Genomic DNA, 12,778 nt, shown 5'->3' with positions numbered 1-12,778 from the left:
CATGCTCCACAAAATCTATGTTGTTGAATGTGACCTGAGGGATGTCACAGGGTCCTTCAGAAAGAAAGCCTTTCAAAGCTGCCAATGTTTTTTCTGGTCTATTGCAAACTGAATTTTTTATACTTTAAAATTCATCAAGATAACCCCATGAAACAGATCACTTCAGAACTTCACATAGAATGTACAAGTTGCTCATCATACCATGCTGCTGGCCAGTACTTCTGTAAAACAACCCATTTATGAGAAGGTGGAACCAAAAGACCAGAGTCAGATGAGTCAGCCTGTCAGTACCAGGCCACGTGCCACCGTGCTCACTGGACATGATGGTGGAGGAAGAAGGGAGGCCAGGGCTGCATGGCCTGGCACACTACGAGGAGATGATACTGGTGCTGACAAACACACACAACACAGTGGCCCACGAGGGAGGTGGCAGGGGCAGGACTGTGATGATGGTGGGGGAGAGGGTGGGTAGGATGAAGGCTCAATCTCACCTCAAAGGCAGGAGGGGTGTACAACTAAAGCTGTTGATACGGGAACTGAGAAAGGCCACTAGATCAGAAACCAAAGGAGCCAGATAGTAAAAAGCCCTGAGGAAGCAAACTGTAGCCAAGAGAGAAGAGAAAAGAGGGGCGGTGAGCCAGGAAACCGCCTTCTGGCTGCAGGCGGGAGTCAGAGAGCCAGGGAGTAGCTCTCTGGGGTGGGGGACGCCAGCACTCCTGGGGAGGCCAGCCCAGCAGAGTCCCTGGAGGAACGATCACCTCTAACCTGCTTTCCACACAGGGTTTGCCTGGGAAAGCCACAGGTGACTTTTCATCTGTCTGGTTAGGATTTCTTAGGGAGAATCATGAATGGCGACACCACACCCTGAAATTGTACTACCATAACCTCATTAACAAAAAGCAAGGATGGCCCTGGCCCACCGAGGGAGTCATGCAGGGCCTGGGACCGGGCAGGCTGACTGAACTCTGACAACGGTGGTCCCAGAGATGGATGCACTGACTCACTTTCCCCAGACCTGCGCCAGGGCAGCACTCTTTGGAAAAAGGAAGCTGGGAAGGGCAGCCGCTGTTAGTAACCCATGGGTGGCTGAACTACATTCAGTTGTGAATTTTCAGTCAGTCACATTGGGCTTCCATGGCCCTTCAGTTAACAGCTGTTTCTAACTATTCTAGCTAATTTAAACAAAGCCAAGAAGACTAGCTGAAGGAGGCCCCTGTTCCAAGCCTGGAGGTCAGCCTGGGGTTCCTCACTCTCTATAGCGTCTTCCTTCAGGCATTCTTCCCCAAGGACTGGGGAACCAAGAGCCCTGAATTTCTTCAGGTGAAGACCGGGGCTACTGCTCACCCAACGCATGGGACCCTCCAGTAACAAGTGCTTGTTCCTTCACTCTCCCTTACCTGCCAAGCCTCAAGCTGCTGTGAGAGGTTCAGTTTCTGTTGAATAGCATCCAGCAGCTGGCTGTTCAGAGACATCACATCCATTTTGCACTTGGCGAGTTCCACCTCCACAGCATTCTTCCTGAAAACAGACAAGCTCAGTTGAGTGTGGACATCTTGTGCCAGAGGCATCAGGTTCTTTGCCTGGGACACCTGCAGTCCACAGGCTGAGGAAATAGCCTCTGACCCCAAACTCAAAAACAATAGTAACTATGATGTTACTTGTAGAGGGTTGGAAAGTTTTACAACATGCTTTCATATATATTTAATCAAATTTTCATAACTAACCTGCAGCTGAAGAGATTATTTATCCTCATTTCAAAGATGAAGAAGTGGTTAAAGAGGTTAAAAGAGGATGATACTTAAATTAGGACTGGAACCTAGAGATCAAAGGCCTCAAGAGCACTAACGAGTTCTTAATCCTTTCCCCTAAATGCCAATCCCCATGGAAGCTGGGTACCTTAACCTCCTGGTGCCCTCCTTTTCACCAGCAATCCGCCTTTAAGGATATGTGCAGAGGTAGCCACACAGTGGTGATCATCACAGCCTAGCTGATCATAATGGCCAACAATGAGGGGACCAGTGGTAAATAATATGATGGAACACAGCCACCAATAACAACGATGGTAAATATTTACTGACAGTGGGGAAATACTCATGATGTATGCTGAATTTTGGAAAAAAAGCACCAAAAGACAAGGTATCACATGATATTAGCTTTATAAAATAAAAATAGGAGTTCCCGTCGTGGCGCAGTGGTTAACGAATCCGACTAGGAACCATGAGGTTGCGGGTTTGGTCCCTGCCCTTGCTCAGTGGGTTAACGATCCGGCGTTGCCGTGAGCTGTGGTGTAGGTTGCAGACGCGGCTCGGATCCCGCGTTGCTGTGGCTCTGGCGTAGGACGGTGGCTACAGCTCTGGTTCAACCCCTAGCCTGGGAACCTCCATATGCCGCGGGAGCGGCCCAAGAAATAGCAACAATAACAACAACAAAAAAGACAAAAGACCAAAAAAAAAAAAAATAGTACACAAAAATGTCTACTTGGTTATCTTTGCATAATGATCATTGATGGGTAACTACTCCCACATTTTTGCATTTTGTATTTTCACATTTTGATAAGTTCTACATTTTATTTTGTCTTCCCATTCTTAAACCATGGCTGTTCAATGCAAAAGCCAATGGGGGAGGGGGGGCGGAGCCTAGCTGGACAGCTTCTATGAAGTGGCACTGGTTGCCTAGCTGCCCAAATGACCATTATTTAGCCCGTCTTCATCAACCATTACCTTTCACACTCAAAAGAGCAAAACTAACAAAACTGTCTTCGGTGCACAGAGCCAGCGACTAATGTGCATGGCCCAAGGTCAGCTAACCCACCTGCAGAGGCTGCCCAGCACCAAGTTAAACGAAGCCAGAACAGTTGGGGTAAAGCGCTCGGGCCAGCAATTCCTCTCTGGTCTCAAATCCACCGAGCAGTCAGTCACCTCCCCGGACACCCCAGGACTCCAGAACGACCTTCCTAGAGGAATCACTTCAGAGAGCTCACCCCACGCGGGTCCCTAAGCGCGCGCACTGCGGCTACCAGGGACAGGAGCCGAGCCTGTCCAATGAGCGCCGGCGTCTCAGCTGCCTCAGGCTGCTTCCGTCATGCCCGCTGCTATTGGCTGACCATGAACAGTGGAACTCCTTCCTTGGCGCCGGTTGCCACGGACGCCCAACCGGTCAACTAGAACGTCAGAGCAAACTTCTGGTGCCCATGGCGGCTGCAGCCTCTAGAGCTTACAGGCGTCTCCCGGCAGGTGGCGCAAGGAGCAGCCTAGAGATGCTGGAATGTGCTGACTAATGCCGCGGGGTGGAGGGGCAGAGGTCCAGCTGCAGCCTGCTGGGCATGGAGGGGGTCCCTTCCTCTCCTGAAAGCCCCCAGAGCTGGGTCTACTTTGTCAACCTAGGTGTCCCGGCCTTGGACAGCACCCTTGGGGACATTTGCTTCACTAGGGAATCTTAATGCTTGTTATTCATGAGAAACCTTAGACAAGGAAAGCAAAGCCGTACAAGGCCCTGATTAATACATTGATCAGTTTTTAAAAGGCGTATTTCCAAGGGCTGGAGAAATTCCTTTTTTTTTTTTTTTGCTTTTTAGGGCCGCACTTGCGGCATATGGAGGTTCCCAGCCTAGAGGTCTAATTGGAGCTACAGCTGCTGGGCCTCACCACAGCCACAGCAATGTGGGATCTGAGCTGCCTCTGTGACTTACACCACAGCTCATGGCAATGCCAGAGCCTTAACCCACTGAGTGAAGCCAGGGATTGAACCTGCAACCTCATGGTTCCTAGTTGGATTCGTTTCCGCTGCACCACGACATTGAACTCCCGAATTCCTTATTTTAATGAAAGCAGTGACTCCATTATTTCCAAGGGACAGAAAAAGTACTATTCTGGAGTGATCTAATACCCTAAGGGCCAGCCCTGCTTTATAGGGCCCTGGAAGGCAGGGGCCTCACTCTAGAATTCTCCTTACTCAGGGTGAAGAATCTAATCTTCAAATCTGCGCAGTCAGACTTCAGGAGGTTAACTGGGCCTCCTTTGACAAGCGGCAATGGCATGGACTTCAATGTTTCATGGAGATTTGGTGAATTCCTCAGAGACCAAGGTGTCAGAGCTAGGTGCACTTATTTTAAGGGAGGGGGTCTGGGCAACTTGTTTCTTCTGCTCTCCTGCACCCTGGTACTTTCTCTGGGTGTATCTCCCACCGCCGCCCATGGTGATGACAGAGTATGGCCAGAACTTGACTGTCAGCTCTTTTCTGCTTGTCTATCTGAGAGAAGGTACCAGTCTGTACTTTTAACTTATTCTGCTTCTTATTCCCACTGGGCTTCCATAATTAGCACCCTAATTTTACCATTTTATTCCCTAATCGTTTGAGGCAATTTCACCCTTTTTTATTCATAAAAGCACAAGTCTCACTCCAAAATACCACACTGCTATTCAAGTACGTACTAACTAAATCCACCAGGAATGGCAAAGATACACAGGTTGTGAGCCTCACTCAGGATAATTCCAAAATGAACTGGAAATTTAGAGACAACCTGAAATGAGATTCTAACCAGATAGAAAAGGGGACTCAAAGGTAAAACTGCAAAATGGAGATGATGGAAATGATGATGGAAGGGAGGGGACAAATGTATACAGAAGTAAGAAGGGGGGATGTGTGGAGAATTTTAAAATCAGAAATTAAAATGTGTCATATTACTTTTATATTACTTTTAAAAAAAGGCAAATAAGGAGTTCCCGTCGTGGCGCAACAGAAACGAATCCAACTAATATCCATGCGGATGTGGGCTCAATCCTTGGCCTCACTCGGGTCGGGGATCCGGTGTTGCCGTGAGCTGTGGTGTAGGTTGCAGACACAGCTTGGATCCCATGTTGCTGTGGTGTAGGCTGGCAGCTGAGCTCCAATTTGACCCCAAGCCTGGGAACTTTCATATGCCGTGGGGGCAGGCCTAAAAAGAAAAACAAAGAAACCCAACAAACTGAGCACATACTCATCTTACTTGCAATTAAACAAGCCATGCCCACTCACTTTGCAATGGCCTCGTCCCGGTCCCTGATGGCCTTCTGAAGCTGCTCCTTTGGTTCCTTGTCCTCAGATGTCACTCTGAGTCGGTCTCTCTCCTCCTTCAGTGCAGTCATCTCCACACTCAGCAGTGTCACCTAATGGGAGACGGAGGGGATAAAAGTGAGGATGACACTGCTGCTGGCCTGGGTGAGGGGCAGGCTGGTGGCTTCCCACTGCCCCTGCTCCAGAGGAGGGCCCTCTCTCCTGGAGGGAGGAGGCCAGGTGCCAGGCTGGAGCTCAGTGGCCAGGGGGAGTTCAGTCCTAGACTACCACCCTGCGGCCAGATTCTCTTTGTACCTTCTTCACCTGGAGGCACTCCCGGGGACCTCATGAGTGAAGGCCACCTGTGCATCAGGGCTCTGACACACATTTTGGAGGGGGAGGGTTGGGACTCAAGTTTTGTTCCAGCCATGTTCCACTCAACGTGGAACACCAGGGTCCTGGATGATTCCCAAAGTCTGGCACCTGGCTCCCATCTGTGTGACAGTACTTGACACAGCCTGGCTCTTCTTTCTTCTTCCTTTTTGTTCCCCAGGTCAAAGCCACACAGAATTTAGATAGAAAAATGATGTCATTACCTCTTACTTCAAGCCTGTCACCTTTTCTGTTATCCATGCCTCAGTGATGATGGTCATGCCACCACAGCCATTCAATGGGAGTCAAACTCTGGTGCCAAGGTGCCCCTTCTAGACTTCCCTTGGTGACCACAGCATATTCCACCCACTGTACAGTAACCCCTTGTACACCTTGAGCTCTGCCGTGGCGGGAAGCATGTCCTGTCCACTTGTGTGTCTCAGCCTGACTACATACAATGCTTAATCCAAAAATGCTTGTACAGTGGATGGCTATTGTTTGGGGGCTGGTCTCCATCCAAAAATCCCTTCCTATCTGGGGTATCCCTAGTTGCATGAGCCTTGGTGGGACACAGGGCATGCCCACCCTCTAAGGAAGCCAAAAGAAGAGACATCCTTTCCCAGGTACATGGTGTATGACCCAGACTTGCCAGTCACAAGCCCCTACTTGGGGCTGCAACTCTGGAGCCACTGGCCAGTGGAAAATTATTACATGGACAGCAGGGGGTTTTGTTGTCCCATTTCCTATTGCTCTTTCCTGTTATGGTTCTTCAGCCTTCCTATTGATTCTATATGTTTTCAGATTTAATTCTAATACATCCCCTTCCGCTTAAGTTAAGCAGAGTGAGAGTTTCAGTTGTTTAAATCAGAAACCCTGCCTGGTAGAGCTTTTAGTAAGTATTTGTTAAATGAATGGAAGGGTGGGGGCCCTTCTTCTCACAGTCAATAGGATCAGACTGGAGTCAGGATGCCTGGCCCTGCCCTCTTGTTAAATATTACACATACTCTGACATTTTTCCAAGGGAGGATCCATCCATACAAGTATTCTGTCCCACAAGGACAGACATCACCTTTCTGTACACTCCTCTGTTCTTCAGGGCCCAGGTCTAATCACCTTCAGACAATGAAGCTAAGCAAAGGCCCAGGATTAAGGCTGAAGATCAGGCTTCCCTGGAGGTACTTCAGACGCCCCAGGCTGAGATAGCAGAGCTGCCAGGTCCTTGGACAGCAGCCACTCAGGAGCAAATCAGAGGACAACCAATCACAAAGAGGGATATGGGGAATCCCTGATGGCCTAGTGGCTAAGGACTTGGTGTTGTCACTGCTGGGGCTTGGGTTTGATCCCTGGCCCCGGAACTTCTGTACACTGTAGGGTGTGGCCAAAAAAAATAAAAAATAAAAAAAGTGGAGGCGGGGGAGGGAATAATCTGTTGTTGCTACAGGTGATGGATTTAATACTCTTAGGTTGCCTGGTAGGGAATGTCAGGACCTGGTGTTCTGTGCTCTCACTGTGGGGACAGCTCCAGTGAACAGGATGAGAAGCTTTAGGGAAGAACAGGCTGGGCACCTGCACAGGCCAGGGCATGCAGGTGCAGTGAACTCTGAAGTGGCCGAGTCAACAGGTGAGAAGCCTGGCCTCACCCAATTTCTTAGCAAGTTCCGCAGCCTGGCAGACCAGAACTGAGGATCCAGAAAGCATCTGGTGGAGACAGCCAGCCCTCCTCAGACCACATGAGCCCTGACAGGGCCTTGGACCAGCCAGGTGTTCTGTCAGCTGAGTCAGCACCAGACAATACTACATGCTAGGCAGGAAATGCCAACACTTAATATACTCCAGATAAAACTCCACAAGTACTTTTTGCTTTGGCTTGGAAACCCTGGTCAAGGCAGAGACTGTCAGCTTAGGAGTGACAAAGGACTTACCCTCTCTGAGCTGCATGTATGTTTCCTAAGAAGTAGAAATAAAAAGAAACATTTCCCACCATCAAGTTGTTCTGATGATCAAATGAGATAAACAACATCAAGGGCCTGGCTCAGCATGTTAAGTACCACCCCCTACCTCCCCCCATGCAGCCCTTCCAGCAGACAACCTGTAATGAGGACCCATGAGACTTGTCTATCTGTGACTTAGATTACAGTCACCCCTAAATCCATTTTCCCCAGTAAGGTGGGTGTTCCTGAGACTGAACAGCATCAAAAGGAAACATCCTGAAGTCATACATCCACAGCTGACAATCATTTGAGTGCCTGTTCTAGGTAAGACATTAGCAAGTCTAATGGGTAGTACCCCCAAAAGGCAGGGGTTTATTTCTATAAGTTCCTTTAAATTTAAGAAATACTAACCGAAGTGAAAACAAGGCTTATTCTATAATCTCCAGCAATCTCTTCTTATAGCAGGAAGGGATGTCTAGCTTTGGATGACGAAAGAATGGGGCAGGCCGGGTGGGGGCAGGGTTTGAAATGCTACCTGCCTGGTGTCCCCCACAAGTGGGACAGAACCTCCACATGTGACTCTAGTCAAAAGGAAGAGCTTATATTTATGTCCTGGGACAGATTTCAGAAGCTCCTTTCTGGGTGTGGCTGCTTCTAAGCCCTTTAAATACTTTTCAGATCAGAATATAACTGTCCTTCTCCAGGGTTCTCAAGAGATGAGATCATGATCAAACAGGAAAGGAAAGGTAAGGGCAGCAGTAAGTGCCTCTAAAGCTGGACAACAGGTTGATAGAGGTGAAGGCACTTACAAAGACAGAACAGGCCTGCAAAGATCAACTGTTCCTTGGTTTGCAAACTTCCCTGCTCAGAAGCTGTTGGAAAAAACATCTTGTAAGCATCCTGGGAGCTGTGGCACTTTAAAAGTGTCAGAACCACCCCATTATTCAGGCTCTGTAGAAGGCAGTGTGTCACCAGAAGAAATGAAGGGTCAGCTATTCTTATCCCTGACAGTTTCACTTTGGACTAAAGCAGAGGACCGGCTCCTGCTCTTGAAGATACCCAGTTCACCAGAGGTTGAGGTCACTACCCTGAGGATCTGTCACTTTTCACACAGATGTGGAAGGGAAGCTCACAGGGCCCTGCACCGGGCTGAGGAATGGGTGCTCACCTGACTGTGGAGCCGCTGCAGCTCTTCTAGGCTCTGCCTCAGTTTACCCCTCTCTCCCTCCATGAGTTCCCTTAGGGCTCTCGAATCCTCACTGGTCTGCCTTATCTGTTCTTCTAAGGAGACATCGTCAATTCTCCGAGAGCTCTGACATTGAGAGAGGGAGGGAGAGAGGGCGCCAACCAGAGATGGTGAGAGTGGAGAGACAGTAAGAGAGATGGAGAGGGGAGGGGAGTGATGGGGAGTGAAACAGAGAGATGATTGGGGAAAAGCAAGACAGTAGGGGAGGTGGAGCAGAGAAGGGGAGGGAGAGAAAAAGAGGAGAGGCAGAGGAGGGAAGAAACAGAGAGTTAGAGGAGGGAGATTCTCTTGTTCAATTCAATCTGCAAACAGTAACTAGACATTTATTTTTTGTTTCAGGCTTCAGGGAAGGGAAACTGTGTGGAGACAATAGCACATCTCGCTCTGACAGCTCCCTTTCCCACGATGACCCGGCCTCCATACTACAGAACATTCCATGAATCAACAGGGCTTGTTCAGAGGAGGTCAACCACCCTTTCACCTTACTTCACCTAATATGGGTAGAAAGATGCAACTATTCTATAGGAAGAAACCTGAAGAGGCAACAGCCTGAGAGCTGGGGGTATGAATGGAGAATAAGTTGGGCAGAAACCTGACATGAAGCTGGAAGAAAGGCCAGTCTGCCCAGGAAGCCCCTGGGAATGTTTCCTCTCCTCTGCTAGAGGAGCCAGGTCTGGAATTCTAGAAGGCCCTGGTTGTCGACTGTCTCTACTTGATATACTAACTTCTATCCTTTAAGCACATGCTTCCGCTCTTTTAAGTTTGCCTGTTCACAGCTAACTCCACCACCAGAAACAACAGGCTACAGAAAAGTAACCTGCAGTTTTTACCTGGATCCAAATTTCGACTTTCAAAGCCTCCCAGGAAAGCCCTTGCACTCAAGGCCCCATATTCAGCAAGGCCTCTCTGCATCCTGAGCCTGCAGGAAGGGCTGCTGGAGCCTCCCATCCCAATATACTCGGACCCTCTGCCTGCTCCCCTGTGGTCAGTGCTCTCAGACAAAGGCTCAGAAAAAATTCTTGCGGACTTTATAAGGATCCAGTTCCAGGGTTAACCTCACCCTCTGCACTGGGTTTCAACATTCCACTGGCCAGGTCCTGCAGGGCAAGGAGCACTCGGCCTGGTCTCTTACCGTGGGCTCCATGCCATCCACAATGCTCTGTATCAGTCTCTTGAGCTCGCTGAGGGCGGTGCGCAGGCTGCCTGCTGGCACATCTTTGGCAGATGAGGTTTCTGAAGACTCGTCCATAGAGGAGTCAGTGGAGACGGCAGAGTCAGCACTGTCATTCCCGCGGAGGTGTGAGCAGAGATAGCGAACCTGGCAGTAGGCTTCCCAGAGCTGCAGTCTCAGCTGTCCCACAAAGAATTATCCTGGTTATGATTCTAGAGAAGACTGCCACCTGGCCATCTTCTCCTAGTATATGAACCCAAATACTATCTATAGGAAAAGCTGTTTTTTAAATCTCTCATCCTGAGAACTTCTGATCCTTATTCTGGGTCCAGTCCATCTATCTATACAGGTTCTGAGTTCTTACTTTCCATGCCCTTGAACCCCTCCCATTTGCACATAAAGCACTTCCTTATATAGCCAGTTACCTTGGTGGAAATCAGTGCACAATTGGGGGAATGAGGGGTTATGAGTAGTATAAAAAGAAGTCAATTGGATGGGTCAGGAATGTTCTAGAACCAAGAGGCATGAGTCTGATGATTAGTTAACAGCCATTTCCTAAGAGGCACTGCTTCACGACAGCTCCAGTCAGCAGGCCTAGCAGCTTGCACAAGTGTGGGCCATGGGCCTTTGTCAGGCTGAAGCTGAAACAGCAGGCAGGGTTGACAAGGATGGCTGATGGGCTCTCCAAGGCCAAGGTCTGCCCCCAGGCGCCCCGGGCCACCTCACTTGTCGCAGAGATGGGGAGGCCAGCACCTGCTCTCTCTCCTGCTCCAGCTCTTCGGCCTCCATGCTCTGCTCTATCTCGGACAGGAGGGAGGCGCTGGTGGCGGCAGAGCTCTGCAGACTCCTCTCCTCGGTGAGCTCCTCCACCTTCACCTGCAGCTGTCGGTAAGAGAGCCGCACCTCCTGGAGCTCCATCTGGCTCTGATGCAGCTTTCAAAGAGACAGCAAATGGTGGTGAGGCATGCCTGCACCCAACCCAAACCGGAAAACTGGCCCTGAACCCCATCATCCTTCTAGATCCCACCACCAATTTATAGAAAAACATAAAAGGAGGGGGGAATACACTAGGCCAGGGGGGATGGAGTCAGCAAAACCAGATTTGGAAAATTCTATAGGACAAACAGCTCAGTTTCTTCTGAGCTGTTAATCTTCAAACAGATAAATTTCAAGGGAAAAAAAGGCAGGGAGGAACCTATAGATTAAGGGACTTAAGAAACATACCAACTAACTGCAACTTGTAGGCAAATTTTATTTTTTTAATTTTTTTAATTTTTTATTTTTATTTTTTTTTGTCTTTTTTGTTGTTGTTGTTGTTGTTGCTATTTCTTGTTTCTTGGGCCGCTCCCGCGGCATATGGAGGTTCCCAGGCTAGGGGTCCAATCGGAGCTGCAGCCACCGGCCTACGCCAGAGCCACAGCAACGCGGGATCCGAGCCTTGTCTGCAACCTACACCACAGCTCACGGCAACGCCGGAGCCGGATCGTTAACCCACTGAGCAAGGGCAGGGACCGAACCCGCAACCTCATGGTTCCTAGTCGGATTCGTTAACCACTGCGCCACGACGGGAACTCCTTGTAGGCAAATTTTAATTTGTACCTTGACTCAAATGAAAAATGTGAAAAACAATTATGACATTTATAAGACAATTGAAAAATTTGAACACTGACTAGATATTTGATGATATTAAGGAAATACTGCTAGATTTTCTAGGGATTCTAGTCCTGTGGTTTATATATATATATATATGTATATGTATATATGTATACATATATATGTATACATACATACATATATGTATATGTATATATATGTATATATATGTATATGTATATATGTGTGTATATATATGTATATATACGTGTATATATATGTATATATACATATGTGTGTGTATATATATGTATATATATATATATATATATTTTGTGTGTGTGTGTGTTTCTTTTTGCCATTTCTTGGCCCGCTCCTGCGGCATATGGAGGTTCCCAGGCTAGGGGTCTAATTGGAGCTGTAGCTGCCAGCCTACACCAGAGATACAGCAACACAGGATCCCAGCCATGTCTGCAACCTACACCACAGCTCATAGCAATGCCGGATCCTTAACCCACTGAGCAAGGCCAGGAATCGAACCCACAACCTCATGGTTCCTAGTTGGATTCGTTAACCACTGCGCCACAATGGGAACTCCCTGTGGTTATATTTTTAAAAGTTCTTATCACTTAGAGGTATTCTTTATTTATGGATGAAATTAAAAAATTCTGGCATTTACTTCAAAATAATATGAGAGGGGAGCAAGTGGATGCAACGAAGATAGGGCAGGACAGATGGTTTGTAGAGCTGGGCCATGGGGTATAGGGGGTGTCAGTGTATTATTCTATTTTTGAGTTTTCTGAAATTCTCTATAATGAAAAGTTGAATACACATACATACAGGCATACGAAGTAAACAGAATAGTAACATCAAGTTTTGAGGAGGATGTAAAATAACTGGGACTCTCACTGCTGGTGGGGATGGAAGGTGAACCACCATTTGGATCACTGGCAGTTACTAATGAATGAATACACATCTATTCTATGATCCAGCTGTTTCACTCTTAGGTGCATAAATGACTGAAAATGTGCATGAAAGACAGACAAGACATTTATAGCAGCATTATTCATAAAAACACCAAATGGGAAATAATCCAAATGCCAATAAAAATAGAATGGATATATTCACATGCTGGAATACTACACAGCAGTGAAAAGAGAACACAATGCTACTTACAACACGACATGGAGGAATTTCTTAGACATGATGTTCAGCAAAAGCCAGATATAAAATAACATATAATGCATGATTCTGCTTACAAAAAATTCCAAAACTTCATTGAGATAAAAGAAATGTAAGTCAAAACAGAGGTTTGCTTTTGAGAAAGCAGCAGGTACTGACTGGGAGAGGGCAGGAGGAAGATTTGTGGGTGCTGATAATGGGCTATGTCTTGATCTGGGTGGTGGTCCCACAAGTATATATAAAACTTTAATG

General features: G+C 47.8%; 1 protein-coding gene across 6 annotated transcripts in view; it reads right to left on the bottom strand.

Moving 5' to 3' along the window:
• The window catches only part of BICDL1 (BICD family like cargo adaptor 1), a 121,078-nt gene that overhangs the window by 4,815 nt on the left and 103,485 nt on the right, over nt 1-12,778 (bottom strand). For 3 of the 6 annotated variants that reach the window (XM_021074227.1, XM_005670702.3, XM_005670703.3), the window contains 5 exons: nt 10,505-10,684; nt 9,713-9,931; nt 8,503-8,646; nt 5,014-5,144; nt 1,398-1,518 (listed from right to left, as the gene is read on the bottom strand). In XM_021074227.1, coding sequence (XP_020929886.1) covers nt 1,398-1,518; nt 5,014-5,144; nt 8,503-8,646; nt 9,713-9,931; nt 10,505-10,684 — 795 coding nt within the window. Of the gene's footprint in view, nt 1-491; nt 601-1,397; nt 1,519-5,013; nt 5,145-8,502; nt 8,647-9,712; nt 9,932-10,504; nt 10,685-12,778 lie in introns of all 6 variants that reach the window. The other 3 variants (XM_005670704.3, XM_001928043.4, XR_307437.3) reach the window with 2 other exon arrangements.

This window comes from Sus scrofa, chromosome 14 (assembly GCF_000003025.6).
Source record: "Sus scrofa isolate TJ Tabasco breed Duroc chromosome 14, Sscrofa11.1, whole genome shotgun sequence".
NCBI classification, from domain to species: Eukaryota; Metazoa; Chordata; class Mammalia; order Artiodactyla; family Suidae; genus Sus; species Sus scrofa.
The sequence above is the reverse complement of the archived record's forward strand: the minus strand, read 5'-3'. Positions and strand labels throughout refer to the sequence as shown.